General features: G+C 42.6%; 1 protein-coding gene across 2 annotated transcripts; it reads left to right on the plus strand.

The window, feature by feature from the left end:
- The first annotated feature begins 1434 nt into the window (after positions 1-1434).
- On the plus strand, positions 1435-15720 carry LOC141127428 (retinol dehydrogenase 7-like). 2 transcript variants are annotated; one of them, XM_073613850.1, is made up of 5 exons: positions 1435-1580; positions 5164-5490; positions 8287-8545; positions 9370-9533; positions 13925-15720. In XM_073613850.1, exons 2-5 carry the CDS (start codon positions 5178-5180, stop codon positions 14143-14145), a joined length of 957 nt encoding a protein of 318 aa, XP_073469951.1. In that variant the 5' UTR covers positions 1435-1580; positions 5164-5177; the 3' UTR covers positions 14146-15720. The 2 variants fall into 2 exon arrangements, with proteins under 2 accessions (XP_073469951.1, XP_073469952.1); XM_073613851.1 differs by having other exon boundaries at positions 1462-1580; positions 5142-5490.
- Positions 15721-27494: the final 11774 nt, after the last annotated feature.

Genomic DNA, 27494 nt, shown 5'->3' on the forward strand with positions numbered 1-27494 from the left:
TATGAACAGCGATCTGTCATCTCCCCTACACAGTCCCCTCCCCCCTTCAGTTAGAACACACAATAGGGAACACATTAACCCCTTGATCGCCCCTAGTGGTTAACCCCTTCACTGCCAGTGACATTTTTACAATAATCAATGCATTTTTATAGCACTGATCGCTGTAAAAATGCCAATGATCCCAAAAATGTGTCAAAATTGTCCGACATGTCCGCCATAATGTTGCAGTCCTGATAAAAATTGCAGATCGCCGCCATTACTAGTAAAAAAAAATAATAATAAAAATGCCATAAAACTATCCACCATTTTGTAGACGCAATAACTTTTGCGCAAACCAATCAATATACGCTTCTTGCGATTTTTTTTTTACCAAAAGTATGTAGAAGAATACATATCGGCCTAACCTTAGGAAAAACATATTTTTTTTATATATTTTGGGGGGATATTTAATATAGCAAAAAGTAAAAAATATTGCATTTTTTCAAAATTGACGCTCTTTTTTTGTTTATAGTGCAAAAAATAAAAACCGCAGGGGTGATCAAATACCACCAAAAGAAAGCTCTATATGTGGGAAAAAAGGGACGTCAATTTTGTTTGGGAGCCACGTCGCACGACCGCGCAATTGTCAGTTAAAGCGACGCAGTGCCGAATCGAAAAAAGTGCTCTGGTCAGGAAGGGGGTGAAATATTCCGGGGCTGAAGCGGTTAAAGCAGAACTATAGGTAAAACTTTTTCTTTATTTTGAATGGAGAGTTATTTTGAAAGGGAGGGTTATCATAACCCCTGTCAGATTTTTTTTCGCCATCTGTGTCTTATAGTGGGTATTTCCCTTCTCTTTCTGTCCCATAGCAAAGTAAGGGAAATCTTTGGGGACCCCCAGGTCACCAGAACTAGTGTCCTAGTTGGAAGATTTCTCCTTTATTACTTTTCTGGGGACAAACTAAAATTGAACATTTTCTTTTACTTTCAATGATAATGGAAATAGAGAGGTTGAATCTCCTTAACGGGGGACACAGACAGCAATAAAAACTGACAAGCGTTCTAATCACTCTGCACTCTATCCAAAACGAAATTTCGCCTTTAGTTCTACTAAACTTCTAATATAAACTATACTTATAATAAGTTTACATGTCTTTCCAAAAAATATAATTTTCAACAAATTTTTGTTGTTTTTTTTTTTTTGTAGCAGCGTAACCCAGTGTTTCTCAACTCCAGTCCTCAAAGCACCCCAACAGATGATGTTTTCAGGATTTCCCTCAGATGAAATGGCTGTGGTAATTACTAAGACAGTGAAACTGATCAAATCACCTGTGCAAAATAATGGAGAGCCTGAAAACATGACCTGTTGAGGTGCCTTGAGGACTGGAGTTGAGAAACACTGGTGTAACCCTATGTTGGCATGCAAGTAAATTCCAGATCACTGATGCTTTCCTACTTCCCCGCCCTTTCCTGCTGAGTAATTAGTGGCCTTATATAAAGGACAGAATCCCTCCTTGTGAAGGAACAGAACACCAAGTCTCCTGCTGGAGGTGCCACGTTGCCAGTGAGACTTAGGAAGCCTTCTGATCTTACTGTCAACAGGTAAGATTTTCACTTTCTATATACTGTATATATACATATATCATTTTTATGTGTTTAATTATTGAGCAAGAAGTCAGAAATATTCTAATAAAATTCGGTAGCTCTTCTGAAATCATGTCATTTATGTGACAAAAACATTTTGTTCTTGATGGTTTGTTGCAATTTGCAGAAATGGCATATAGAGTGAGCCATGTAATGTCCTGATCAGTAAAACAATAAATGCTCTCATTATAAAATGAGAGCAAACCCACGCTGGTTCCTCTGTTGGTTGCCTGGGGCCAGATTCCTAATGACAAGCTGTAGAGCAACAAGAGCTCACCCTTAACAGGAGGAGAGGTTAGAAAAAAAGTCAAGTTTCTTTTGCACAGATGGATATTTTGAGCACGGGGGCATGGTTTAGTTAAATTGATGTTAAAGCCTTTGTTTTAGTCTAAACTCTAATACAAATTTAAATTCTAAAACAAATGTCACTACTGTAATAGATACTTCTATTACTGTGACAGATACACCACCCCCCCCCCCCCCCCCTCTTTTTTTTTTTTTTTTTTTGTCGCTTTAGCACTTTTGGGGTTTGTGGTGGCTTCTTTCCCTTGCAGAGATCTATAGAGCCACCCTTGTGTGCATGCTCCCGGCCAGGACTAGAGCTAAGTTGTGTGTGTCCATTCAAACACACAGACCTGAAGTAAGCCACTGCCCCGCTTCTCCCTCCTCCCAGTGTTTTGGCAGAACAGTGCCTGCGGGATACTCAGGGCACACACACTCCTTCCTGGAAGTTCAGGGAAGTAGTGCTATACTGTACAACCTGGAGCTGGCGGCGATGTGCAGTTGGGACTCTGCTTGTTTGTGCTTGCACATTTATTGAATTACTCACTGGGGTGAGTAATTCGTAGGTTGCTACGAAGTCAATAATTAAAAAAAAAAAAAAAAAAGTTTTCATTATAATCGTTGTAAAGCCTTAAGGTTTTTTACTATAATGCTTTAAGGTGAAAAACCTTCTGTGCTGCAGCTGCCCCCCAGACCCCCCTTTTTTTTTTTTTTTCTTACTAGAGCCCAATCCAATCCAGCGGTGTGCACAAGCCCAGCAGCTCCAGCCGATGTCTCCCTCCTCAATGAACAGATTGATAGCAGCAGGACAGGACCAGTGACATGGGAGCCAGGGGTCGGGGCTGAGTCCCGCTGTCTGTGTCAATGGTTGCAGCACTTTGGGAGCGAGCCCGCACGGGTGCCTCCATGGAAAGCAGCTTTCCGTGGGGGCACCCATTGAAGAGGAGGAGCCTGGAGTGCGCCGGTAGGGGATCCCGGAAGAAGATTGGGGCTGCTCTGTGCAAAAGCATTGCACAAAGCATGTAAGTATAACATGTTTGTTATTTTAATCCCCCAAAAAAACTTTACAACCACTTTAAAGCTGAACTCTGAGAAAAGTAAAAATCCTCCCTTGCAGTGGGGGGCTGCACTTGCACTGCAGAGGCTACCTGCTCTTTATTGTCTTCAGGCTAGGTAAAGCCACCTGATCCTTTTCTCCCCTGCACTCCAGCAGTCTATTGCCTCTAAAGTAAAAAAGACAGATCCTGGGGCAACAACCATACATTGGACAGGAGAATACTGAGGGACAGGGTAGGGTAGAACTGTTTGCCAGAGGAGCAGAGTATTAAGTAAGTAAAAGTGTTTTACCATCCCCTAGGCCAGTGGTCTCCAAACTGCGGCCCTTTGCTTGCCTTTATCTGGCCCTTGAGGCACTATTCCTTCCACTGACACCAACAATGGGGCACTATTCCTTCCACTGACACAAACTATCTTCCATAATTCCTTCCACTGACAACAAAAATGGGGCAGTATTTATCCCCTCTAATAAAGTTTGGAGAACCCTGCCCTAGACTAAACAAGCATAAAACTCTTGCGGTATGAGCATATCTCCACTGCAAGGGACGACTTTTACTTTTCTGCAGTTGGGCTTTCGGTAGAACTTTAAGACCCCTTGCACATGGGTGTCAAAATTTACTGATGTTTACTCAGCAACTTGTGACGCCCATGTGCAAGGGGTCAAAAACTGAGTAATGTTGAGGCGTATAGGCAAGTAAAATTCTTCTTCTTTACCAGTATTGTAATATTCCCATTTTATACTTATAACGCCTGTGTGCAAGGGGCCAAAACAAGTAAACTACTGCAATAATTTTTGTTTTACTGTACTGTATTCAACTCTGTATTAATGATCTTTACTCAGCTGTGTGCAATGTCCCATAGACAACAACGCATCTCATTTCAAGCTGGACCAAGCTGGTCTAATACATTTTTCCTTCACTAATACATGTATTTGCTTCCTTCACTAGCCCATCAGCTACATGAAGTATACAGTGCTGTACTTTGGCAGTGTTAGGGACATCACACGCCACTCTTCCTCATCCAATCAGGGCACACTTTGCATTAGATCAGGAAATGTGTTCTCTGAATGGCGCCTGTGCTGAGCAGGCAACTTCCTGTTTTCTAATGCATTAAGCTGGCCACTCCGCATGGGACATGGAGGCAAGTTGAGATCTGTGAAGTAGCAATGTCTACTTTAGTGAATTCTAGCTTCCACGGGTATTGAACAGAGATAGTAGATGCATAGTTACATCAGACCAGGCTGGACCAATGTAAACATATATACCATGCCTGGAATTCTTTTTTTTTTTTAAACTAAACCTGGAGTTGGGCTTTAGGTAAACAAGGTCCAGGAGCCATTTTTTCTTATTTTAAAAAAATTGTCACTGTGCACCTTTTATGTAGTGACTTGTTTTATAAATATCACTTGCTATACAGTGAACATACCATATTGGCAGAGTCAGTTCATTACACTGGCACCCTATGATGTGTCTGGACTTCCATGGTGCAACTAGAACCACCCAATCTAAACCAAATACTAACCTGATTTAAAAAAAAAAAAAAAAAAATTGTAATAACTACAGCTTCGTAGCGCACGCCCTCTCAGGGTTTCTTGTTACTATAATTGCTAGCAATTACTTACTAGGAGTGGCAACTGATCATTAAAGTTGGAACAAATCGCTCCCTTCAAAGTAAGCAACACAAGCAGCAATCGCTCATACATGTTTTTATCATTATACAATAATGATGGATTGATTGCTGTTACATGACACCTTTGTAATTTACTCCATAGGCAGAAACTACTATTCTAGGCACTTCTTTTGGTCAACACATGATCCAAACACAAGGTGCTACACTAAAGGTCATGGGAGAGTGGTTTATGGTGTAAATATGTGTTGGGGCACCATTAATAGTGTTAGCACATATACTGAATTAATAGACAGTGGAGCTCACTGTCGTTTAATAATAATTTTTTTTTCTCTTCTATTGCTTGATGACTTGAAACCAAGTGCAGATTAGGGAAACCACCAAGAAGGAGGTTTTAGCTACTCTCACAGCTCTAATGATGAAACCATTAAATAATAATTAAAAATAATAAACAAATGAAACATCTCAGTCCAGTAAAATTTGTTGTCAATATTGGTCACTGTTACAGTGCTGATTCTGAAAATTTCAGAATAATTGAAAGTTTTTTTTCAACAGTAATATCACAATTGTGTTACAGAACAAGCTTGTACCATGTGGCTCCCTCTGCTGGTGGTGTTGGGTTTGATTCTTCTGTACAGATGGTACAGGCAGAGTCGGATACTGACGAATCTCACAAATAAATATGTTTTCATTACTGGATGTGATTCTGGATTTGGAAACTTGCTGGCTAAGCAGTTGGACAAACGTGGAATGAAGGTTCTGGCTGCTTGCCTAACAGAGACAGGGGCTGAAAAGCTGAAGACAGAAACTTCAAGTACACTACAAACAAGAATTCTAGATATCACTGACAGCAAAAGTGTGAGCTCTGCTGCCAAATGGGTATCAGCCATCGTTGGAAATGAAGGTATTTTTTTTTTTTTTCCCCACGTTTGGGTTGCTGTCTATTATTGTACAAAATGTCTTATAAATAAAGTCACTACTAACTATCACAGGGTCAACTGGGCTGGTAAGTGTGTGTGTGTGTGTGTGTGGGGGGGGGGTTTGCTACAAGACCCTCAGGGTCCTATAGCGCCCCGCCCCCATCAGCCCAGTAGAGAGGAACATCACCCTTATCATAAAAATTACCCTTATCATAAAGATTTCCTAATTTCTGAGCAATAAAATGCCACCCAAGAAGAAACAACGGATCTCTCAGCAGCCAGCATCAATAGACCCTACAACGGCCAGCAACAATAAACCTCTCCCTCAACAGTAGATCCCTCCCAGCAACAAGAGACATACCCAGCAACAATAGATCCCCCCCCAGCAGCCAGCATCAATAGACCTTTCAGCACTCCTTGCCATAAAGTACATCCAGTGCTGGAAGGGAAGGAGGTGCCTGAACTGCGTTTAACGTGATCTTGTCCCATAGCCAGGGCTTTTTTTTCTTTTTCACTGGGAAATGAGGGGAAATCTCTGCAATGGGACACAGATGGCTAAAAAAATCTTAGTTATAACTCTCACCTCACCCAAAATGGGAGGGGGAGTTTTGCCTATAGTTCTACATCATGGTACCGAGAGAAATGGAAGCAACTGAACAAGTTCTGTAACAGATGTAATTGGCTTGAAGCAAACTATATATAAATAAGAAAACAGGAATGTATTCTTTGACAAGAATGACCATATACTATTGAGTAATGTTGGGTACACACTGTAAAAAAAATCGGGCGAACGATCGTCCAATTTTCCTCATTGTTTCATAGCAAAGGAACCGAATGAAAATTCATACAAAAATTTGCGTAAGACAAAGGCTTTTTTTTTTTTTTTTTTTGTTTGTTGTTTCTGATCATGCACAGGTCTAGTTTAGTTTGTCCCTTCGGGAATTTTCGTACAAAAAGTCAGAATCGGCTGTCACAAGCTGTGTACACACTATACAAAAATCGTACAAAAGTTCCTTGGATGAAAATGTTCGCCCTATTTTCTTATAGTGTGTATGAGCCTTAAAGGGGTTGTAAACCCTCGCCGTTTTTCACCTTAATGCATCAAGGTGAAAAACCTCCTGTGCTTTAGCAGCGCCCCTGAGCCTCCCTTCTACTTACCTGAGCCCCATAATTCCCACAATGGGAACAAGCACACCAGCTCCAGCCAGTTTCTTGTGTCTTGATTGGATAGATTGATAGCAGTGCAGCCATTGGCTCCCGCTGCTGTCAATCAAATCCAATGACACGGGTACCGGGGGCGGATCCGAGTTCTGTCTGTGTCTACAGGAGCACGCCCGCAAGGTGTCAGAACGATTCTCCAGTGGAATACTTGCAGAGGATGAGCCAGGAGCGCTGTAGAGGGACCCCAGAAGAGTAGGATCAGGGCCACTCTGTGCATAACCAACTGCACAGGTAAGTATGACGGAATTTTTTTATTTATTGTGTGTTGTGTGTGTGTTTTGTTTTGTGTTTTTTTTTTTTTTTTTTTTCTGAACCTTTACAACCCCTATAAGTGGAGGCGAAACGACACAATGCATTAAAGCTGTCTTTCACCTATATTTTTATGTTCCTCTAATCTTAAAGTTTATCCCCTCCCATAACATAACAACAAATATTATTGTTATGCTTTAAATAACTTTTGTGCAATTACTTCCCAACACTTCTGCGTTCTTGCAGTCTTTGTACAGTAAGACTGGAGCGCAAGGGGAAGAAGCAGAACAAGGAGCTAATTTCATGTGCTGAAGATGAGCATTCTGGTAGAGGAGAAAGCAGAGTGACAAAGGGATGAGCTTTTCCTTTTGCTGTCCAAACACAGGCGGGAGGGAATCCTGGATGACCTGGACTCAGAGGTAGTAGGTTAAATGATACTTGCCGTCAGACATTTTGTAGCAGAAAAAAAGTGCTGTGGGATAAATCTCTGGGTTAACGATAGATCATTTTTTTTCTTCTGCTTTGATTCACTGGAAAAAGTGTCATAGGGAGAGACAAAATGCTACTTCACTTGTTCTGTATGCTGTGTTTAATTATTAGTATCTGTTCTTAAAGCTCCAGGCTTAAAGTAGCACTAAAGGCAAAACTTTTCCTATTCACTTGAATAGGTTGCATTTGGCAGGGGTACTGTCTGTCAAATGTGACCGGGGGGGGGGGGGGGGGGGGGGGGAATATAAATATATAGCATTGCAGCTGCCGCATGTGTTTACCCTCATACGGCTGCATTTGCAGCTTAGATGGGATGCTGAAAGCGCAAAATTGTCTTCAGGAGTTTTTTAAATAAGGTGGATTCCCTCCCCACAAAAATCAGGTTGTCTTCTTTTTATGGAAGTATCCTCAGCAATAAAGATTTATGGGCTCCCAAGTTGAACATTTGGTGCTCTGTTATTTGGTTCCACATATTGTTTTAAAAAGGGCTGTAGTGTGTGTTATAAATTTTCAACCTGTTTTAGGCTGGGTTCACACTTATGCGATTCCAGATGTTGCATGTGATTCACATCAGATGCGTTGTCTGTGCAATGCAAATTCAGCTGTACAGTTTGTATGGCTGAAATCACGCCAAAATGGTGCAGAACTTTTTTTTTTTTTTTAACCACACTGGAATCGGATCGCATGGGTGAGTCAGATGCAGGAACCCGCAAAGGAATCACGCTGGTTCCCGTATCACACAAGTGTGAACCAAGACTTAAAGCTTAATAAAGCAGTTTTTCTTTTTCAGTACTGATATTACTTTGTTTCCTACCTTGCAGGACTTTGGGGATTAGTTAACAATGCTGGCTATGGTGTTGGTTTTGGACCCAATGAATGGCAAACAAAAGAAGAATTCTCCAAGAGCCTGAATGTAAATCTGCTTGGTACAATCGATGTCACTGTGAATCTGCTGCATCTTGTCAGAAAGGCACGGGGACGCATTGTATATACATCTAGTGCTCTGGGGAGGTTGGCTATTATGGGTGGGGGATATTCTCCTTCAAAGTTTGGCGTGGAAGCTTTTGCAGACAGCTTAAGGTGAGTTACCATGAAGATCTATTCTATAGCTTGTATCACAAAGGTGTTGTAGTCCAGTAAACACTTGTGGAAATAAGACCTGCTGAAAATTGTTCCTCTCAAGACACTAGCAACAAGTGTACCAGTTCCCTTACCAAATAGTAATGATCTCCAAATGATAAGAGATCAACAGTGCAGAAATCATCCCATTGGGGGGCCACCACTCAGGATACCACTGACTCACCACCTCCACAGTCCTTCACTGGTTATCAAAAGCCAGCACAAAAGTTAGAGTAACACAGAAAAAATACACCGCACCAGGGATCAACCGCAGGTGTACAACATCCTCTGCCACTGGCCTCACTCTGCACATGTTTCAGCTGGTGCAATGGATGTCTTCCCCCAACATACGTTGCAAAGCTAGGCGTATAAAATGGGTATCCACCACTTCTCTGGTAGTTGTTGGGGCAGAGGACAAGAGTTTTCCATGCAATTCATAGACTCAATTTGTAAAAAAAAAAAAAAAAAAAAAAAAAGCTGGTACAAATCAGGAAGTCCCATTTTCAGCAAAAAATAATTTGTGCGTTCTAACCATCAATCCCCCCCCCCCCCCCCTTTTTTTTTTTTTTTTTTTTTTTTTTTTCCTCATAAGCCATTAGCATCATTTTGGAATAACCTACTGTAGTCCAGACTATGAACACCACTGTATCCCAACCAAGTTTTTGCCCTACATCTTTAGATCTCAAAGAAATATGCTGCATGCTATATTCTGCTTTTTGTGGTATTAAAATAGTACATTTTTAAATCAGTAATTTTTTTTTATAATATTTGTTGCTTTTCTACAGGAGGGAAATGTATGCATTTGGTGTAAAGGTTGCTATCGTAGAGCCAGGAGCTTTTAGAACACCAATGACCGCTTGGGAGAATCATACAAATAATCTAATCCGACTTTGGAAAAACCTTCCTGCACATATTAAGGAGAGCTATGGAGATGATTACTATAAGCAAAGTAAGTATAAGCAGAGTCCCTTCACACTACGGTGGTCTAGTGCAGTGCATTTAATACACACCTGTTTACATGCGTTGTGTTGGCAGCCCATTCATATGACTTCAACTTACATTTGTCGGAATAAAAGGGTCTGCATGGTATGAGGTCAGTAAAGAGCTTGTCAATTGGTGCAGCAAACCTGCTACATGTTTATCTGATGGTTATTTTGCCAGGCAGATATCTCTATTAAAGAGGAAGTAAACCCTGATGGGTTTTACTTCCTCTTTTGCTCGTTGCTGCAGCCTGCAAATGAAAAGCATAATGGGCTAGTATGCATCACATACTAGCCCATTATGTGCCACTTACCTGCAAAAGAATCCAGAGATGTCCCCTGTGTGGGCAGCGTCCATCTTCTGGCCCTCTTCCTTCAAGGCCGCGGACTCCGGTTCTGATTCGCCGGAGCCGCGTGACGTCGCTCCCGTGCATGCACACGGGAGGTACGATTAACAGCATAGGCTACTTAGGAACTTAGTTTAGTTTCTTCCCCATGCATGCGCCGTTGGCATTTCTGGCAGACTACAAGTGAAATATCTCCTAAACGGCGCACGTTTAGGAGATATTTCCACTACCTATAGGTAAGCCTTATTCTAGGCTTACCTATAGGTAGAAGTCCAAAAAGTGGGTTTACAACCACTTTAATACTTCAGTGCAGTAGTAGAAAAACAATAATGGCTTTGGGTTTATACCAACTTTCAACTAGTAGACACCACTACTCCAGTGATCTTCACTAGCTTCTGGGTCCTGTGCTGAGCAACTGTTCCACTGCAATCTGAACGCAGGAGGTTGGCTGCTCAGCTCTGGCACCATTCAGTAAATACTTTGCATTTTCTCAATGCAAAGCATTCTCTAGACAAGGTGGAAAATATAGCATCATCAATCACAGAACGCTTTGAATCTCTCCCCCCCCCCCCCCTACGGTTCGGTTTGCACCAGAACACCGCGAACAAGCAAAAAATTTGAGCGACCACTAATAAAGTCTATGGGCACGAACATGAAAAATGAAAAGTGCTAATTTTAAAGGCTTATATGCAAATTGTTGCCATATAAAGTGTTTGGGGACCCGGGTACTGCCCCAGGGGACATGCAAACATATCAATGCAAAAAAGTGTCTAAAACTTGTTTTTTCAGGAGTAGTGATTTTAATAATGCTAAAAGTGAAACAATAAAAATGAAATATTCCTTTAAATACCGTGCCTGGGGGGTCCCCTTAGTCTGCCTGTAAAGTGGCGCATCTGTGCGATGTGTAGAACAGTGCCACAGCAATAATGACATTTCTAAAAGAAAAAATGCCATTTAAACTTGCTTGCAGCTGTAATGTATAGTGGGCGCCCGGCAATATATAGAGGAAAAATCAAGGAATATATGGCGTAGAGTTCCCCCCAGTCTATACCAGGCCCTTCAGGCAGGTCTGGTATGGATATTAAGGCCAAATTAAAAAAAAAAAAAAAAATTGGTGTGGGGCCCCCCCCACCCAAATCCATACTGGACCCTTATCCGAGCATGCAGGCTGGAGGTCAGGAGTGCCCCGCCCCCCCCTTGAACCATACCAGGCCGCTTGCCTGGGGAGGATGCTTTGGGGTCCCCCCCCCAGGGCACCTTCAAAAAAAACCAACACCAATGAACTTTTGGAGGTCAGCGGGGAGTCAGCATCTGTGGTGTGATGCAATAGTGTGGCTGCCCTTAAACTGGCCCCTGGAGGACATCCTGCCTCGTTGGAGTTGTGCCTCCTCCTCACATTCCTCCTCTCAGGCACCCAAGTAGTCATTGACCTCATCAACCCCTCCCTCATTGTCACTGGAGCAAACTTGGCAATATGCTGCAGCTGGGGGAACGTGACTGCTAGTTTCTTGTCCTTCTGTAGCACCCCCTCTCTCTAGGCTCATGTTGAACCAACATCGGAGCATGTAACGGACACTATGGTCGAATAATTCTGGTAACTCCTCCGTGTATGATGGTAGGGCTATGGAAGTAGTAACTGTGGACAAGGAGCCAGTGAAATGGGCTGCTTTGGCAGCTGCATTGGAAGGCAAACTACTATGAGCCTGGGTGACTGAGGATGGCTTAGTTATCCACTCCCAACTCTTCTGCATGTTGTGGCTCAATAACATGGCCAGCAGTAGAAAAAAAGGACAAGGGTGCCCTACCAGCAGAGGATGCACCATGTCCGCGACCACCACTTTTCACTGTAGACAGGTTGCTTGCCCTCTTTTAGTGGCCTGTGAGCGTCTGCCTCTCTTTGGTGGCCTTCTGGAAATGATGGTGTGTGGGTTTTTTTATTTTTTTCACTCTGCACTATATACTGTACACTGAATATACACACTGAATTCACTGTATTAAATACTGTACACTGCCCGAAGTGTAATATAGATTCTATACTGCCTGCATGTATGTGTGTATGTGTGTGTATATATATATATATATATATATATATATATATATATATATATATATATATATATATATATATACGCTCTATCCACTAACTAACCTGCCTAATCTATCTCCAGTTCTCACCACCAACACACTACATACGGCAGCCAAGTAAGCAGCCTTATATAGTTGTGGGGCGTGGTCTTAGCCCCTGAGCCATGATTGGCCAAAGGCACCCTGCCTTTGGCCAATCCATAGCTCTCACAGAACATCGCACTGAGATTGGTCAAAGCATGCAGGTCAGGTGCATGCTTTAGCCAATTGGCAGCTGTCAATGCATGGCTATCTTGCAGTGCATTATGGCTCAATGGCACACAAACGTCACGTGAGCGCCCCATATGTTTGTTTGTTACGAACATCCAGACCATCCCTAGCATCTACTAAAGTGATTTCCAACTTCTTTGCAGATCCCACTGGTATGGTATATACATGGATACAAACGTCCAAGCTGAACCATTGTGACTATGTAAAAATGCCATACCTGAAATTCTTCTAGAATACTGAATATAAAGAAAAAGGCAATATATTAGTACCATATGGTGTGTGTGTGTGTGTGTGTGTGTAAAAAAAAAAAAAAAAAAAAAAAAAAAAAAAAACATTCCCTTAAAGTATTACTAAACCCAGTAATATGAAAATGGTTTATCCGCCACTATATACTTTTTGGATGATCTGTATACTATGGTTACATGATAAATTGCACAGTTTCTCCAGTGCTGAGAGTTCAGGAAGGAGGAGATTTTCACTGCAGCCTGTATACACGTCCACATGTGTGAAGTCACTATCATGTGACCTGGCTAGCTCTGAGAAGAAAAAACTGTTCTCTCCAGCATAAAAGACACAGCTGAGTATGTGCAGGTCCACTACCCTGCCTGTGTTAGCTGGCCTTCCCCAGATAGACGGTGCAGGAGGGGAGGATCTGTGCATACAGGATAAAACAACCTTTTTACACAATGCAGAAGATAAGCCCTTAAGTTCCACAGTGAGTATAACAAGCATGCTATGCTGCATATACAGACTGATTTTTACTGTTGTGGTTTTAGTAACACTTTAAAGCGGAGTTCCACACAAAAATGGAACTTCCGCTTTTCGGAACCCTCCCCCCCCCCCCCCCGGTGTCACATTTGGCACCTTTCAGGGGGGAGGGGGGTGCAGATACCTGTCTAAGACAGTATTTGCACCCACTTCCGGCATAGACTCCCATGGGAGTCTATGCCTCTTCCTGTCAGTCCCGCACTGTCTCCTGGGAAACGCACAGCTCCCAGGAGATAGGGGGGACCAGTTACGATGCACAGTGCGACTCGTGCATGCGCAGTAGGGAACCGGGAAGTGAAGCCGCAACGCTTCACTTCCTGATTCCCTCACCTAGGATGGCGGCGGCAGCTGTCGAGAACCCAGCGGGTTCTCGGCGTCGCCTGCCGACATCGCTGGACCCTGGGACAGGTAAGTGGCCATGTATTAAAAGAAAATTTTTAAAAATTTTGGCGGTTTAGGTGGACCCCCGCTTTAAGCATGACTCTTTTTGAATAGTCTGTAACAAAGCTCAAGTTTGTAATCAAAAAGACAGACATTCGTCATTAGTACCTCTACTACTAATGTGGGGGGGGGGGGGGGTATTAAGGGGGGTCGTGTCTTGGGTTCTGACCTATAAAACCAGAGGGAAAAAAAAAACAAATTTCACCATAAACAGAGCATTTCTGCGCTAGTAGGGTCTTTACTGACTACTGCTAACGTCAAAGAAATCAACTTAAACAACTCTTAAACATCTTGGGTACAAACCACAAATTATTACCTGTGATTATTGTCATAGGTTGCATAGCTGAACATTATGGCAAATAACACTTACCCAACTGAGCATAACTGTGTGTAATTAATGCATATAAACTGCTGCTATCATCACTGTTGGACTTCTGATACTCCCACAGGTATCCTGGCTTTAAAAGGACTAACACAAGCAACCAGTCCAAGGCCGTATGAAGTCTCAGACTGTATGGAGCATGCCCTGACTGCTGTTCATCCCTGGACCAGATACTCTCCTGGCTTGGACTCCAAACTGTATTTCCTCCCTGTATCTTACTTCCCCACTGCCATCTCTGATTATTTGTTTTGTCGGTCTGCTCCCAAACCTGTGCAAAGTATATCTTAATGTCATACAGAATTAACTGTTCACTGGGTTAGCCAATGAAAAAAGCTTGTACTTTTGTTATATTCATACATGGTGGGTTACGAGGATTGTGAAATACCCAGTGCATATTATGGAAAGTCATTTGGTGGTAGGTAATTGGTGCACATATATTCATCTTCTATGAACAGATCAGTGGCAAGCAGAAGCACATTCATAACTGAGGGAATCGGCTGTGGTGGAATAACACAGGAATCCTTTTGTTGATCCTCAGAACTGGGCTTTGTGGGCTGCTATAGTGTTCTGGTGATTCTTGGGCCCTGAGTTACATGTATTGCTGTGGAGCTGGTGGCATTTTTTTGGTTCTATATCGACTACTATGATGGATTGTGAGTGAGTGGGATGCTTTTCAGCCCTTGGTGTGACGATTGCTGTAATTATAGAATTTCTGGTTCTACACTGTATTCTTGTGATTAAATCAATATTAAACCCAAAACTAAAAATGGAATGGCTTTTTCTCTCCATTCTCACCTGGAGAGTCCTGCCTAAAGCCCGATGCACTTTTTTTTTTTTTTTTTTTTCCTGTTTGAACAAAAAAAAAAACTGTCAGCTTCAGTCGGAAATTAAACGAGATGATGTGGAATCCTCCGCTCAAAGAGGGGCTTAAACCAGAGTGCTTGTGTCGGAGCCGCTGTACCCATGATCAGCGGTCTCCCTCGCTGAGCTGTTGTGTTCTGACATGAGGAGTGTCCCCCCGCCAGTACACCCCAATCAGCGCTCTCAGCCATCACCTGAGAGCGCTGGTCGGCTGCTGGTTTTCCATTTTGCACGTCCAACAGAAGCTGGCCAAATGGCCGGCTTGTGTCAGACCAGCTGCCATACACACAGCCAAATGTCGGCTGGTTTTTATTGAACCGGCTGTCTGGATGAAGGAGCAATAGAGAAACCTTTTGGACAGCAGCATTGTCAGTCTGGTGAGAGGGGAGTGTTAGAAGGACTAGCAGATTTAGATTCAATAACAAACTGAAGCCAAACTCTAATACTTTTTAGGGCAGTTACAGTAACGTATATATTTTTGGGATAAAGATTTTACATTAAAAAAAAAAAAAAAACTGACCATTATAAGCACCCCTGTCAGTAGTAAATGGGTTTTCTCTCAACTTTCTAACTGCTACAACTCAGGACAGCTTGTTCTGTTGAAAAACCGACTTACAAGCTGGATCACTAGGTGCAAATAAAAAGCCTAAAGAAAATAAATGCAGCCAAAATAAGAATTGATAAGCTACAATATATTGAATGTTTGGGTTTAAATTTGGCCATTTAGCTAGTTCAAGGCAGCATTTTCTTTGCCTAGGTTTCTGATTTTAATTTAAATATGCAATGTAAATCTAGACCTATGGGGAAAGGAATGCTTAAGCAAAGGTTACCATCAGTAAAAAGCATCTCACTAGTGGTCATTGAGACCACTTGGCATACTGAAGGACCAACAGAGTGTCATGGCCAAGTGGAATTTTTCTTTTCCAATATTTTTATTCAAAATTTTCTTCAAAAGACATAAAATTCAAATTCAAAAACTGATAACAAGTTATTTATACTTAATAACCAAAAGGCAAAAAGAAAGAGATAGGGAGGTTACACAACACCTAATCCCATATTGTTATTGATTCCTTAATGTGTTTCATGTAAAGCATGGGGAGTCGCATGAGGAGAATTCTCTCTCCCTGACTCCTACCTGGTGTGACCTTCTAATTTAACTCCCAAAACAGCCCTAAGGCCTCAATTAACTCCATAATCTTCGAGGATTATTTTATATAGTTAGGAAAATGGAAAGTAGAGGGTAGAAGAAGGTGAGAGAGGTGCACTTCTGTCGTAGAGCGAGGGATTCCTGAGAATCCCATCGCATTATGCATTCGAGATGTATTTTATCCAAGGGTACCATATTCTTTCAAACAATGCCATTTTGTCATTTAGAATAGCAGAGAGACGTTCATTAACCATAATCCAAGACAGTTTAGATTTTATGAGATGAAAGGGGATCGTTGGAGACTTCCAAGATTTAGCTATCGCTATCCTAGCAGCTACAAATATAAAAGTTATAAGTTTCCGCATGTGTTTCGATGCTCCTTCCACTGGGCGTCCCAACAGTGCCTGCAAGGGTGACTTGATAAGGTTCACTTGGGTTAATGAGTATATAAAGTTATATGTGCGGATCCAAAATCAACGCACTTTTGGGCAAGTCCACCAAGTGTGTATCATGGTGCCTTCAATGTTGCATCCTCTAAAGCACTGTGGGGAGGCCCCCCGGGACAAAAGCTGTCACTCTCGCTGGGACCATATACCATCTCATCAGAACTTTATAGTTTGCTTCTATCAGAGAAGTATTAATATATGTTTTGGATGCCTGGAGAGACAGTTTGTTCCAGTCTTCAGCTGTTAAGCTGATACCTATATCATGTTCCCATTTTTGCATATGAAACAATTTCTGAGATGTTGACGATAAGATGCTATATATCAATGAAATATGACCCGAGTGTTTGTCTATGGTTCTGCAAAAATTTTCCATTTGGGTGTATTTAGTTAAATCTGAGCTACGGTTCAACGTAGTTAAGAAGTGCGCTATCTGGGAATAGCGGTATATTTCTGAATTTGGTAATTGGTACTTTTCTTGCAGAACCTGTTTCGACATAACCCCTTTATGGTCACATAGATCAGCTATCCGTAGCAACCCCTTATTGGTCCACCATTTAAATTCATGGGGACGGAGGCCCGGGGTGAATATAGGATTATTTAGTATTGGGGCCAATGGGGCCTGTGGAGATTTGAAACTGTAGGTAGTAGCTAGTCTATCCCACAAGTTTAATGAAAAGGATAAAGTCGGACACATTGTCTGTCTATCCTTCGTTTTCAACCACATTAAGTGGCTAATCTCCTTATTTGGAAATAACGCTGTTTTTCCATTGTCATCCAGAGTGGATTTGATTGTCGGGTATGGAATCGAACTAACTGTGATAATTGCGCTGCATGATAATATTTTATCAGGTCTGGTACTCCCAGACCGCCTTTTAATTTAGGAGTGTATAATGTTCGTCTATTCACCCTGGGCCTTTTATTCCCCCAGATAAACTCCAGAAGTTTATTCTGGAACTTCGCCAGGTCTGCTCTATCTATTGCTATGGGAAGAGTCCTAAACAAGTATAATACCTTCGGTAGAATAGTCATTTTAACTGAGTACAGTCGACCGAACCAAGAATGAGGATTGTTTGACCATCGTTTGGGATCCTCTAATAATTTTTTAAACAGTGGGGGATAATTATTTTTGTATAGTGTAGCTAGTGATGGGGTGAGGAAGATACCCAAATAGGGTAGGGCTGTGTTTTGCCACTTAAATGTGAATGAGTTTCGTAAGGCACGGATTATATGCGTTGGTAATAACACGTTAAGGGCTTGGGATTTCGAGTGGTTCACTTTTAACCCTGAGAGCGAAGTAAATTGTTTTAGTAACATGTGCAAAATGGGTAGCGAGGTAATTAGGGATGAGAGGAGCAACAACAGATCATCCGCGAATAACGCGCACTTGTGTTCCCTGTCACCACAATAAACTCCTTTGTACATCTGGGTGGGCTCGTATCTTAATAGCTAATGGTTCTAATGCCAGAATGAATAATAGGGGGGATAGTGGACATCCCTGCCTGGTTCCCCTGCGTATGTCTATAGGTTGAGACCGAAAACCCTTGACGACTAGATGTGCTGTGGGAGTCCTATAAATATTTTCTAGTGTCTTCAAGAAATTTGGGCCAAACCCATAACGTTTCATTATAGATAGTCCCATGACAGGGAATCAAAGGCCTTGTGTAAATCCAGGGAGATCAGAAGCGCTCCTCTCCGACCCCTCCCATCCCATCCTGAGTTCAGTGCAGATATTATGTCAATAATTCGTCTGGTCTGGTCTGGGGCCTGTCGATTGGGGACGAATCCCACCTGGTCTGGGTGAATATATTTTGATATAAACGAATTCATGCGTGTGGCCAAAATTTTTGTCATTATCTTCAGGTCTAAATTAATTAGTGATATTGGGCGGTAATTTGCGCAATCTCCATGATCTTTATTTGGTTTAGGTATTATATGGATATAAGCATTGTTTTCATGACTTGGAAGTGGGTTTCCTTTTCTTAAATCATTAAAAAAGGAGCATAAATGAGGAACCAATATTTCTGTGTATTTACGGTAGTAATGTCCCGAAAAACCATCAGGACCTGGTGCTTTGGAAGGGTTTATGTGTTTAATAGCTGCGGCCACTTCCCCTGCTGTAAACTCCGCCTCCATTAATTCTCTGTGGTCCTGATCTAGTGTGGGCAATGTGATGTCACTAGAACTCCTCAGCTTTGATTTTTTTTTGTAGAGGTATAGGGGCATCATACAATTTAGAATAGAAAGAAAAAAATTCCTGTAATATTAGCTGTGGGTTCTGTGTAGTCTGACCATTTTGTAATCGTAATTTAGGTAGGGCTGGTGTGAATGGTCCAGGAGTCAATTTCCTAGCTAGGAGTTTATTAGGTTTATCCCCCATAGTATAGTATCTATGTCTGGACCATCTTATGCTTTTTTTTCTGCTTTTGTGGTACGGCTCAAATTAAGGGCTGTACGAGCCGTATCAATCTGATCTCTGAGATCAATAGATTGGTTTCTTTTGTTCCCGTGTGAGACGTTGTAGTTCCTCAGTTTGTTGTTTTATCGTGTGTTCACGCTCTCGTTTCGCTCTAGAGGCTAGCTGAATCAGCTTGCCTCGGATGGTGGCCTTATGTGCCGCCCATGTTATACTTGGGGAAGGGGACGAGGGAAGATTGTCCCGAAAATACTCTTTAATAGCTAGCTCTGTTTCCTTCGCAGTAATAGGATAATTCAATAAGAATTCATTTAATCGCCACGACGACGGTTGTGATTTTGACCATAGGTTTGTAAGTGTAATTTGTATTGAAGAATGGTCTGACCATGCCATGGGAATGATTTTGGTCGATGTAACAAACGAAAGTAGCGGGGAAAGTGTAAATAGATGATCTATTCGAGAATATGTTTTGTGTACATGGGAATAGAATGTATAGTCTCTAGACGTGGGGTAGGCGTTTCTCCATATGTCAATCAAGTCATAACTATGGAGTAGGCAGGCAATCTCTCCGCTTTGTTTTGGGGTATGTTTTAGGATAGATTTTTCCAGGTTAGATTTGTCTAAAATTTGATCTAACGATGTGTTGCTGTCTCCTCCCAGTATCACGTGTCCCTCTACATGAGGCATTATAATTGTTAACATTGTGCGTAAAAACTGTTTTTGTCCTACGTTAGGAGCGTAGTAAGAGAGTAATGTAACTACCTTGTCATGTATTTTCCCCTTAGCCATAATATAACGCCCTTCTTTGTCTCGAATAATGCTAGTGGGTGAAAATGGTATATTTTTTGCTATGCAGATTGCTACTCCCCGTTTTTTGTCTGGTCCATTTGATAGAAAAAAACGTGGAGTATCTTGCATTCAAATATTTAGGGGCAGACGTTTTCGAGAAATGCGTCTCTTGAAGTAATAAAATATCAATTCCCATTTTATGGTATTGTTGAAAGGCCTTAGTTCGTTTTGGCAGGGGAGTTCAAACCCTGTACATTATGTGTTAATACTGTGTATTTTGTAGAGGATCTATTGGTCATAAGTGTTCGGTAAACTGTACTCACGTTTTTAGAGGTCTTCTCAGATGTGTATAAGGAACTCATTTCTGTTTCAGAAGTGCACCAAGAGAGAGAGAAATTAGAAGGAAAAAAGGAAAATAGATAGGGTTAGAGACAAATTGCGCTTTGTTCTTTAAACTATAACATTCAACAGTGTTAATAAGTAAAAAATAACCATCGCACTGTTTAGCAGTACGATCTTGGGGGTATTCAGCCCCATTATGTTGTAAAGTTGCCTCCACCCGTAGAGTAGAAGCAAGTTCACCACAAGTGGCATGTGTTACTGCCCCGACCCTCCTCGTGCTGTAACTGAGAGGGACTTAAAGAACAAAAGAAAATGGGGGGGGGGGGAGGGGAAATTTCAAAATGAAGAGCAGAGTCAAAAAAATTAACAGGGGGGGTATGGGAAGAATCGTAGCCTGTCAAAAAAAAGTGGGCAGACTTTCAAACGTAACGTTCGCCTAATTAGGCATTAAGGCAGTCTGTTCTCAACAGGTAAGTATTCTTCAGTAGCTTTTGACCAAAGCCTGGCAAATTTTTTCCTGAGCAGAGTGGGTGATAATCCATAAAAGATTTTATTAAACGTTCAGGTAAGAGGATGCGATTTCCTCGTATTAGATCTTCTCTGTTGAGACCACAGGGGCGAGACCGGACGACCATCATCATTTGGGGACTCAGGATGATGAGAATCTCTGTTGATTATTCCCAATTCTAGAAGTAGCTCCTCTCCAGACTGGAAACTAGCGAATGAATGCGACTTCCCTCTGTAAGTAAAGGACAGTCTAAATGGAAAAGACTAGCGATACTTGATCTGATGATTAATCAAGTGTGTCAGTAGAGGTTTCAGTTGTCTTCTCTTCTGGATCGTTGCCTGTGATATGTCTGCGAAAATCTGGACTTTATTTCCTTGTAGCGAGATATCTCTTTTGTTTCTTGCTTCCAGCATTATTTTTTCTTTAACCCGATAAAAGTGCGGTTTGACTATCACATCGCGGGGCAGACCATCTGGTCTAGGAGCTGTGAGAGCTCTACGAACTCTATCCAATTCCAGCTGATGAGTAGCAATGTCGGGTATTAGATCTTTCATCAAATCATGAACAACTTCTTCCAGATCATTTATTGACTCGGGAAGACCTCGCACGCGGAAGTTATATCTTCTTGACCTATTTTCCAGGTCTTCAATTTTTGCATTGGCTTGATCCAATTGGTCTTGTAGTGATGATATCATTCTGGAATTTTGGTTAACTCTTTTAATAGTACCATCCATTTTGGAATCTATGGTGTCTAGCCTCTCCCCTATGTTTTGGAAATCATCTTTTATCCCAGTAGTAATAATGGTGCAAGCTTTGGAAAGTTCCTGTTGGAGGAGAGCAGAGAATCTAGCAAGCAGGACCGCATCTCCTGAATAAGCAGTGGGCACAGATGTTTGAGGCTGTATTGAGCTATTTTGGCTCAGTGCTATCTCTGCTATTTCTGCCATTTGTCTATCTGTGGATGAGGCAGGAGAGTTGTTAAACAGCACCGCTCTGTCTGGGGAGACTGACAGAGGGGACATGTCCAAACAGGCTTCTCGAGGGGTCAGGAGTTCTTCCTGGGATTGGGATGAGAAGGGGTCTCGTCCCAAGCCATCCATGGATGCATCTGGATGCGAGGGGGCTGATTGCTGTGGCGCCTTCTGAGTAGGGGGAGGCCTAGGCTGTTGTGTTTGGGCGCCAATCTTCCCCTGGACCCTCTGGAGTAATGGAGGTGCTGTCTGAGGGGAATGTTGCTGGGATCGGGGGCTGCCCCACTCCTCCTCCGCTGTCCCCTGCACCTTACCGGGCTCTGGTGTCTGTCCGTCCGTGCGGAATCCACCTCCGCCTGCTCCCCTCTGCCTCGCCACCGCCATCTTAGTCTGAGGAGACTGCTGCTGGGCACGTGTGGAGCGGGGCTGTTGTGGCTGTTTCTTCCCTTTTTTTTTTTTTTTTTTTTTTTTGAGCTCCCCACGGCCCCCCGCCTCCCCGCCTCATGATCCGTTCCCGGGATATGGGCTGACTGTTCGGTGGCGATCCGATCGTCCCTTCTTGCTAATTGTAGCTTTTTTTCAGGTCAGGGCTTGCGGAGCACGGCTACTGCATGACCAGCTCCGGCGCCGCGCACATGCGCACTTGCCAAGTGGAATTTTTACAGTTAAGAGTTGTATATAACGTTACCTGTCTATCTCTGGATCTACTGTTTTGGATGCAGTTTTTGTTTGAAGGTTCATTTCTGCTTGTTTATTATTTTTAAAGCTGAAATCCAGATGTAGATTTTATTGCAAAGTTTCATTAGTAAGCATATGGCACAATTGTGAAATCTCTGTGGAAACAGAGAGTCCTCTGGGTCCTGTGCCATTCACCACAAACTTTGCATCTTTCTCAATTAATAATATTATACAGGGTTTATATAGCACCAACAGTTTGTGCAGCGCTTTACAACGCAAGGGCAGACAGTACAATTACAATACAATTCATAGTTACATAGTAGGTAAGGTTGAAAAAAGACTCAAGTCCAACCTATGTGTGATTATACATTGTGGATGGAAAGTATTCAGACCCCCTTAAATTTTTCACTCTGTTATATTGCAGCCATTTGCTAAAATCATTTAAGTTCATTTTTTTTCCTCAATGTACACACAGCACCCCATATTTGCAGAAAAACACGGAATTGTTGACATTTTGCAGATTTATGAAAAAAGAAAAACTGAAATATCACATGGTCCTAAGTATCCAGACCCTTTGCTGTGACACTCATATATTTAACTCAGGTGCTGTCCATTTCTTCTGATCATCCTTGAGATGGTTCTACACCTTCATTTGAGTCCAGCTGTGTCTTGATTAGGAAAGCCACACACCTGTCTATATAAGACCTTACAGCTCACAGTGTATGTCAGAGCAAATAAGAATCATGAGGTCAAAGGAACTGCCTGAAGAGCTCAGAGACAGAATTGTGGCAAGGCACAGATCTGGCCAAGGTTACACAAAAATTTCTGCTGCACTGAAGGTTCCTAAGAGCACAGTGGCCTCCATAATCCTTAAATGGAAGACGTTTGGGACGACCAGAACCCTTCCTAGCGCTGGCCGCCCGGCCAAACTGAGCTATCAGGGGAGAAGAGCCTTGGTGAGAGAGGTAAAGAAGAACCAAAAGATCACTGTGGCTGAGCTCCAGAGATGCAGTCAGGAGATGGGAGAAAGTTGTAGAAAGTCAACCATACTGCAGCCCTCCACCAGTCGGGGCTTTATGGCAGAGTGGCCTGACGGAAGCCTCTCCTCTGTGCAAGACACGTGAAAGCCTGCATGGAGTTTGCTAAAAAACACCTGTAGGACTCCAAGATGGTGAGAAATAAAATTCTCTGGTCTGATGAGACCAAGATAGAACTTTTTGGCATTAATTCCAAGCGGCATGTGTGGAGAAAACCAGGCACTGCTCATCACCTGTCCAATACAGTCCCAACAGTGAAGCATGGTGGTGGCAGCATCATGCTGTGGGGGGTGTTTTTCAGCTGCAGGGACAGGACGACTGGTTGCAATCGAGGGAAAGATGAATGCGGCCAAGTACAGGGATATCCTGGACAAAAACCTTCTCCAGAGTGCTCAGGACCTCAGACTGGGCCGAAGGTTTACCTTCCAACAAGACAATGACCCTAAGCACACAGCTAAAATAAAGAAGGAGTGGCTTCACAACAACTCCGTGACTGTTCTTGAATGGCCCAGCCAGAGCCCTGAGCATCTCTGGAGAGACCTAAAAATGGCTGTCCACCAACGTTTACCATCCAACCTGACAGAACTGGAGAGGATCTGCAAGATGGAATGGCAGAGGATCCCCAAATCCAGGTGTGAAAAACTTGTTGCATCTTTCCCAAAAAGACTCATGGCTGTATTAGATCAAAAGGGTGCTTCTACTAAATACTGAGCAAAGGGTCTGAATACTTTTAATAAATCTGCAAAAAAAGTCAACAATTCTGTGTTTTTTCTTTCAATATGGTGTGCTGTGTGTACATTAATGAGGAAAAAAATGAACTTAAACGATTTTAGCAAATGGCTGCAATATAACAGAGAGAAATATTCAAGGGGGTCTGAATACTTTCCGTCCCCACTGAATGTCAGTATTACATTGTATAGCTCTGTATGTTGCGGTCGTTCAGGTGCTTATCTAATAGTTTTTTTAAACTATCGCTGCTCCCCGCTGAAACCACCGCTTGTGGAAGGGAGTTCCACACCCTTGCCACTCTTAGAGTAAAGAACCCTCTACGCAGTTTAAGGTTAAACCTTTTTTTCTTTTAATGAGCGGCCACATGTCTTATTAAACTCCCTTCCACGAAAAAGTTTTATCCCTATTATGGGGGTCACCAGTATGGTATTTGTAAATTTGAAATCTAAACGCTTTCAAGCATCTCTTCTCCTCCAGAGAGAATAGGTTGCAAGCACTGAACTTATCTTGATAACTAATATCCTCCAGACCCTTTATTAGCTCAGTTGCCCTTCTTTGTACTCGCTCCATTTCCAGTACATCCTTCCTGAGGACTGGTGTCCAAAACTGGACAGCATACTCCAGGTGAGGCCAGACCAAAATCTTGTAGAGCGGGAGAATTATTGCTTTATTCCTGGAGTTAATCCCCTTTTTAATGCATGCCAATATTCTGTTTGCTTTGTTAGTAGCAGCTTGGAATTGCATGCCATTGCTGAGCCCATAATCTACTAGGACCCCCAGGTCCTTTTCCATCCTTGGTTTTCCCCCCAGTGAGTAGATTGCATTCATATTTTTGCCACCCAAATACATTATTATTCAATTCAATACAGGAGTAATCGGAGAGCCCTGCTTGTTAGAGCTTACAATATGAAATGAATGCAAAGCATTCCCTGATTGGATAAGATGGAGATCGGGACTTCACTGCCCTGCCTCTTTATCTCTTCAAATCAGAGTGTACCTTGCATTCTTTGAGAACAATGCAAGGCAGTTGGTGAATGGCGATTATGCCGTAAAAGTGACACCCTGTGGTTACTATGCTGCAGCGCTACTGCTCAGCACAGGACCAGGTATGCCTGGAGCTGAGGAGGAACGTATTCAGCAGAGGGCATACATGACAGGGTGAAAGGGGAACCAGGCAGAAGGGGTTAACTGTTTAAAATTGTGTGGCCAGCCCTTACTCTTAGCTTACTGGGCCAGGAGAGGGGGTAATTGGGAGGGGCTGGTGAGTATAGTTGCTAAGTAGGAGTGGTTTTGGCTCATTTGCAGAGTAGAAATCGTCAGATGAACATCCAGCCCGCCCGCCCGCCCTTTCTTTTTATCTGGTAGTCATGTTCTCTTTAATTTGTGATTCTATGGCGGTTGGGGTCCCTGCCGGGGGTCTAAATCTGGTTATTGGGGAAAACGGTGGGGACCCATCTGAGGTATGGAGTCCTTGAGTTCGAACGGTGTGATGCATAGTGGTGTTAAGACCGAAGGGTGTCTGAGAGGTCAGCTGGGTTAGGTCCAGAGACAGTGTTTTGCAGCTAGGGTTGCAAGTCGGCTATCTGGTGCCACAGACACAAGAAGTTTTGGCTATATGGCACCATCAAGGATTTCAAACCATTGTTATCTGGATTTAGTTATGTATTGTTATGTTGTGTTCTTTAAGAAAAAGCTTATGTTTAATAAAAAGCTGATTCGGCCAATTTAAGTGTGTGTTTGTGTGTGGGTTTTTTTTTTTTTTTTTTTTTTTTTTTTTTTTCCTAAGAAGTATGGGGGAGGGAGTTTTGGGGGTAGACCTAGGTAGGGGTCAGGTTCTCAGGTGAGCTCTGATCTACCCTAGTTATGGAAGACAGTGGTGGTAACTGTAGTGGTGGCAGCAGCTGCAGTGATTTCCAGCTTCCACAGGTGCAGGGTAGGGATGGGCCAAACTGACCCCTGTTTGGTTCACACCAGAAGTTTAGAACACGGTGACAGTTCAAACCCCATTAAAGTCAATGGGACCCGAACGTCAAAAGTACCCATTTTGAAGGCTTATATGCAAATAATTAGGCATACAATCATTATAGGGGTCTGGGTCCTGCCCTGGGGGACATGTATCAATAAAAAAATAGAAAAAAGTTTGTGGAAAAAACATAATTTTGAACCACTTGCCGCCCGCCATATAGCAAAATGACGGCGGCAAAGTGGTTTCAATACCCTGACCGGACGTCATATGACGTTGCCAGGGGGCGCGCATCATGGTGATCTTTGCTGTGGTGTGTCAGTCTGACACACCGCAAAACCGATCTAGGTAAAGAGTGTCTGACGGAGACTCTTTACCACGTGATTAGCCGTGTCCAATCATGGCTGAGCAGTTGATCGGCTTTTCCTCACTCGCATCTGTCAGACGCAAGGCAACGGCTGCTCCTCTGACAGGGGGGGTCAGTGCAGCCCCCCCCAAGGATGCCCACACTGGACCACCAGGTATGCCACCCTAGACCACCAGGGATGCCAATCATTGCCCACAATGGACATCACTGATTGGCAGGTATTATTGTTTGGCACTGATTGGCATCCATCCGTGCTGCATATTGGTGCTTATCAGTGCTGCCTTATCAGTGCCCGTCAGTGCAACCCCATCAGCGAAGGAGAAAACTTACTTATTTACAAAGTTTTGTAACAGAAACAAAAAAAAACTTTTTTTTTTTCTTAATTTGTTTAGCAGAAAATAAAAATCCCAGAGGTGATCAAATACCAAATACAAGAAAGCTTTATTTGTGGGAACAAAATGATAAAAATTTAGTTTGGGTACAGTGTTGTATGACTGCATAATTGTCATTCAAATTGCGACAGTGCTGAAAGCTGAAAATTGGTCTGGGCAGGAAGGTGTATAAGTGCCCTGTATTGAAGTGGTTAAATGAGCAGTTATTTATTTTTGATTTTAAAAGTGAAAGCATAAAAATGAAAAATTCCTTCCAATATGGGGGGGGTTCCCCTTAGTCTACCTGTAAAGTGGCAGATCTGTACCATGTCTAGAATCTACTGCAGCAATAATTGAATTTATAAAGCCCCAAAATAAAATAACATTTTCCCTGCAAGCTGCCTTAATTTTGCCCAGCAACAGCTGGCGAGCCAATGTGTATGATGTGTACTGGGAACAAGATTAGAGACTTTTTTTTTTGGTTACATTCTGGTGTTACTTTGCCTTTGGATAGAAGTAACGGGTGTGTAAAAATTGGTCTTTGGGTGTCGGTGGTGCCTTCCCACCATAACTCTATAGAGGTAATTTTGATGAAAGCAAGAATTGGCCCTGCTGTAAAAAAATTGCAATGATATGCACCTGTCAAACAGGTGCAGAAAATTTACTCTTTGGGTGTCGGGGGCGCCTTCCCACTGTAACCCTATAGAGGTGCTCTTGATGAAGGCAAAAAAATTGCAATAAGAGGTGCTGAAAAATTGGTCTTTGGGTATTAATTGTGCCCATGAAACCTATACCAAAAACATTCTTCCAGATGAAATGATTGAACACCCTCAAAGTTAGGCAGCCTCGAAGTCCTGCAGAGATTCCACATCCCAAAAACACTTAATCAGTGACATCGCATCAGGGGCTTCATAGCTGGTAAACAAGAACTGATTTTTTTTTTTCTTATAAAAGTCAAGCTGTCCACGGAGTCTGTGGACAGATACGTTCTATGATCAGTAACAAAACTTCCTGC

The sequence above is a fragment of the Aquarana catesbeiana genome, linkage group LG02 (genome assembly GCF_042186555.1).
Source record: "Aquarana catesbeiana isolate 2022-GZ linkage group LG02, ASM4218655v1, whole genome shotgun sequence".
NCBI classification, from domain to species: Eukaryota; Metazoa; Chordata; class Amphibia; order Anura; family Ranidae; genus Aquarana; species Aquarana catesbeiana.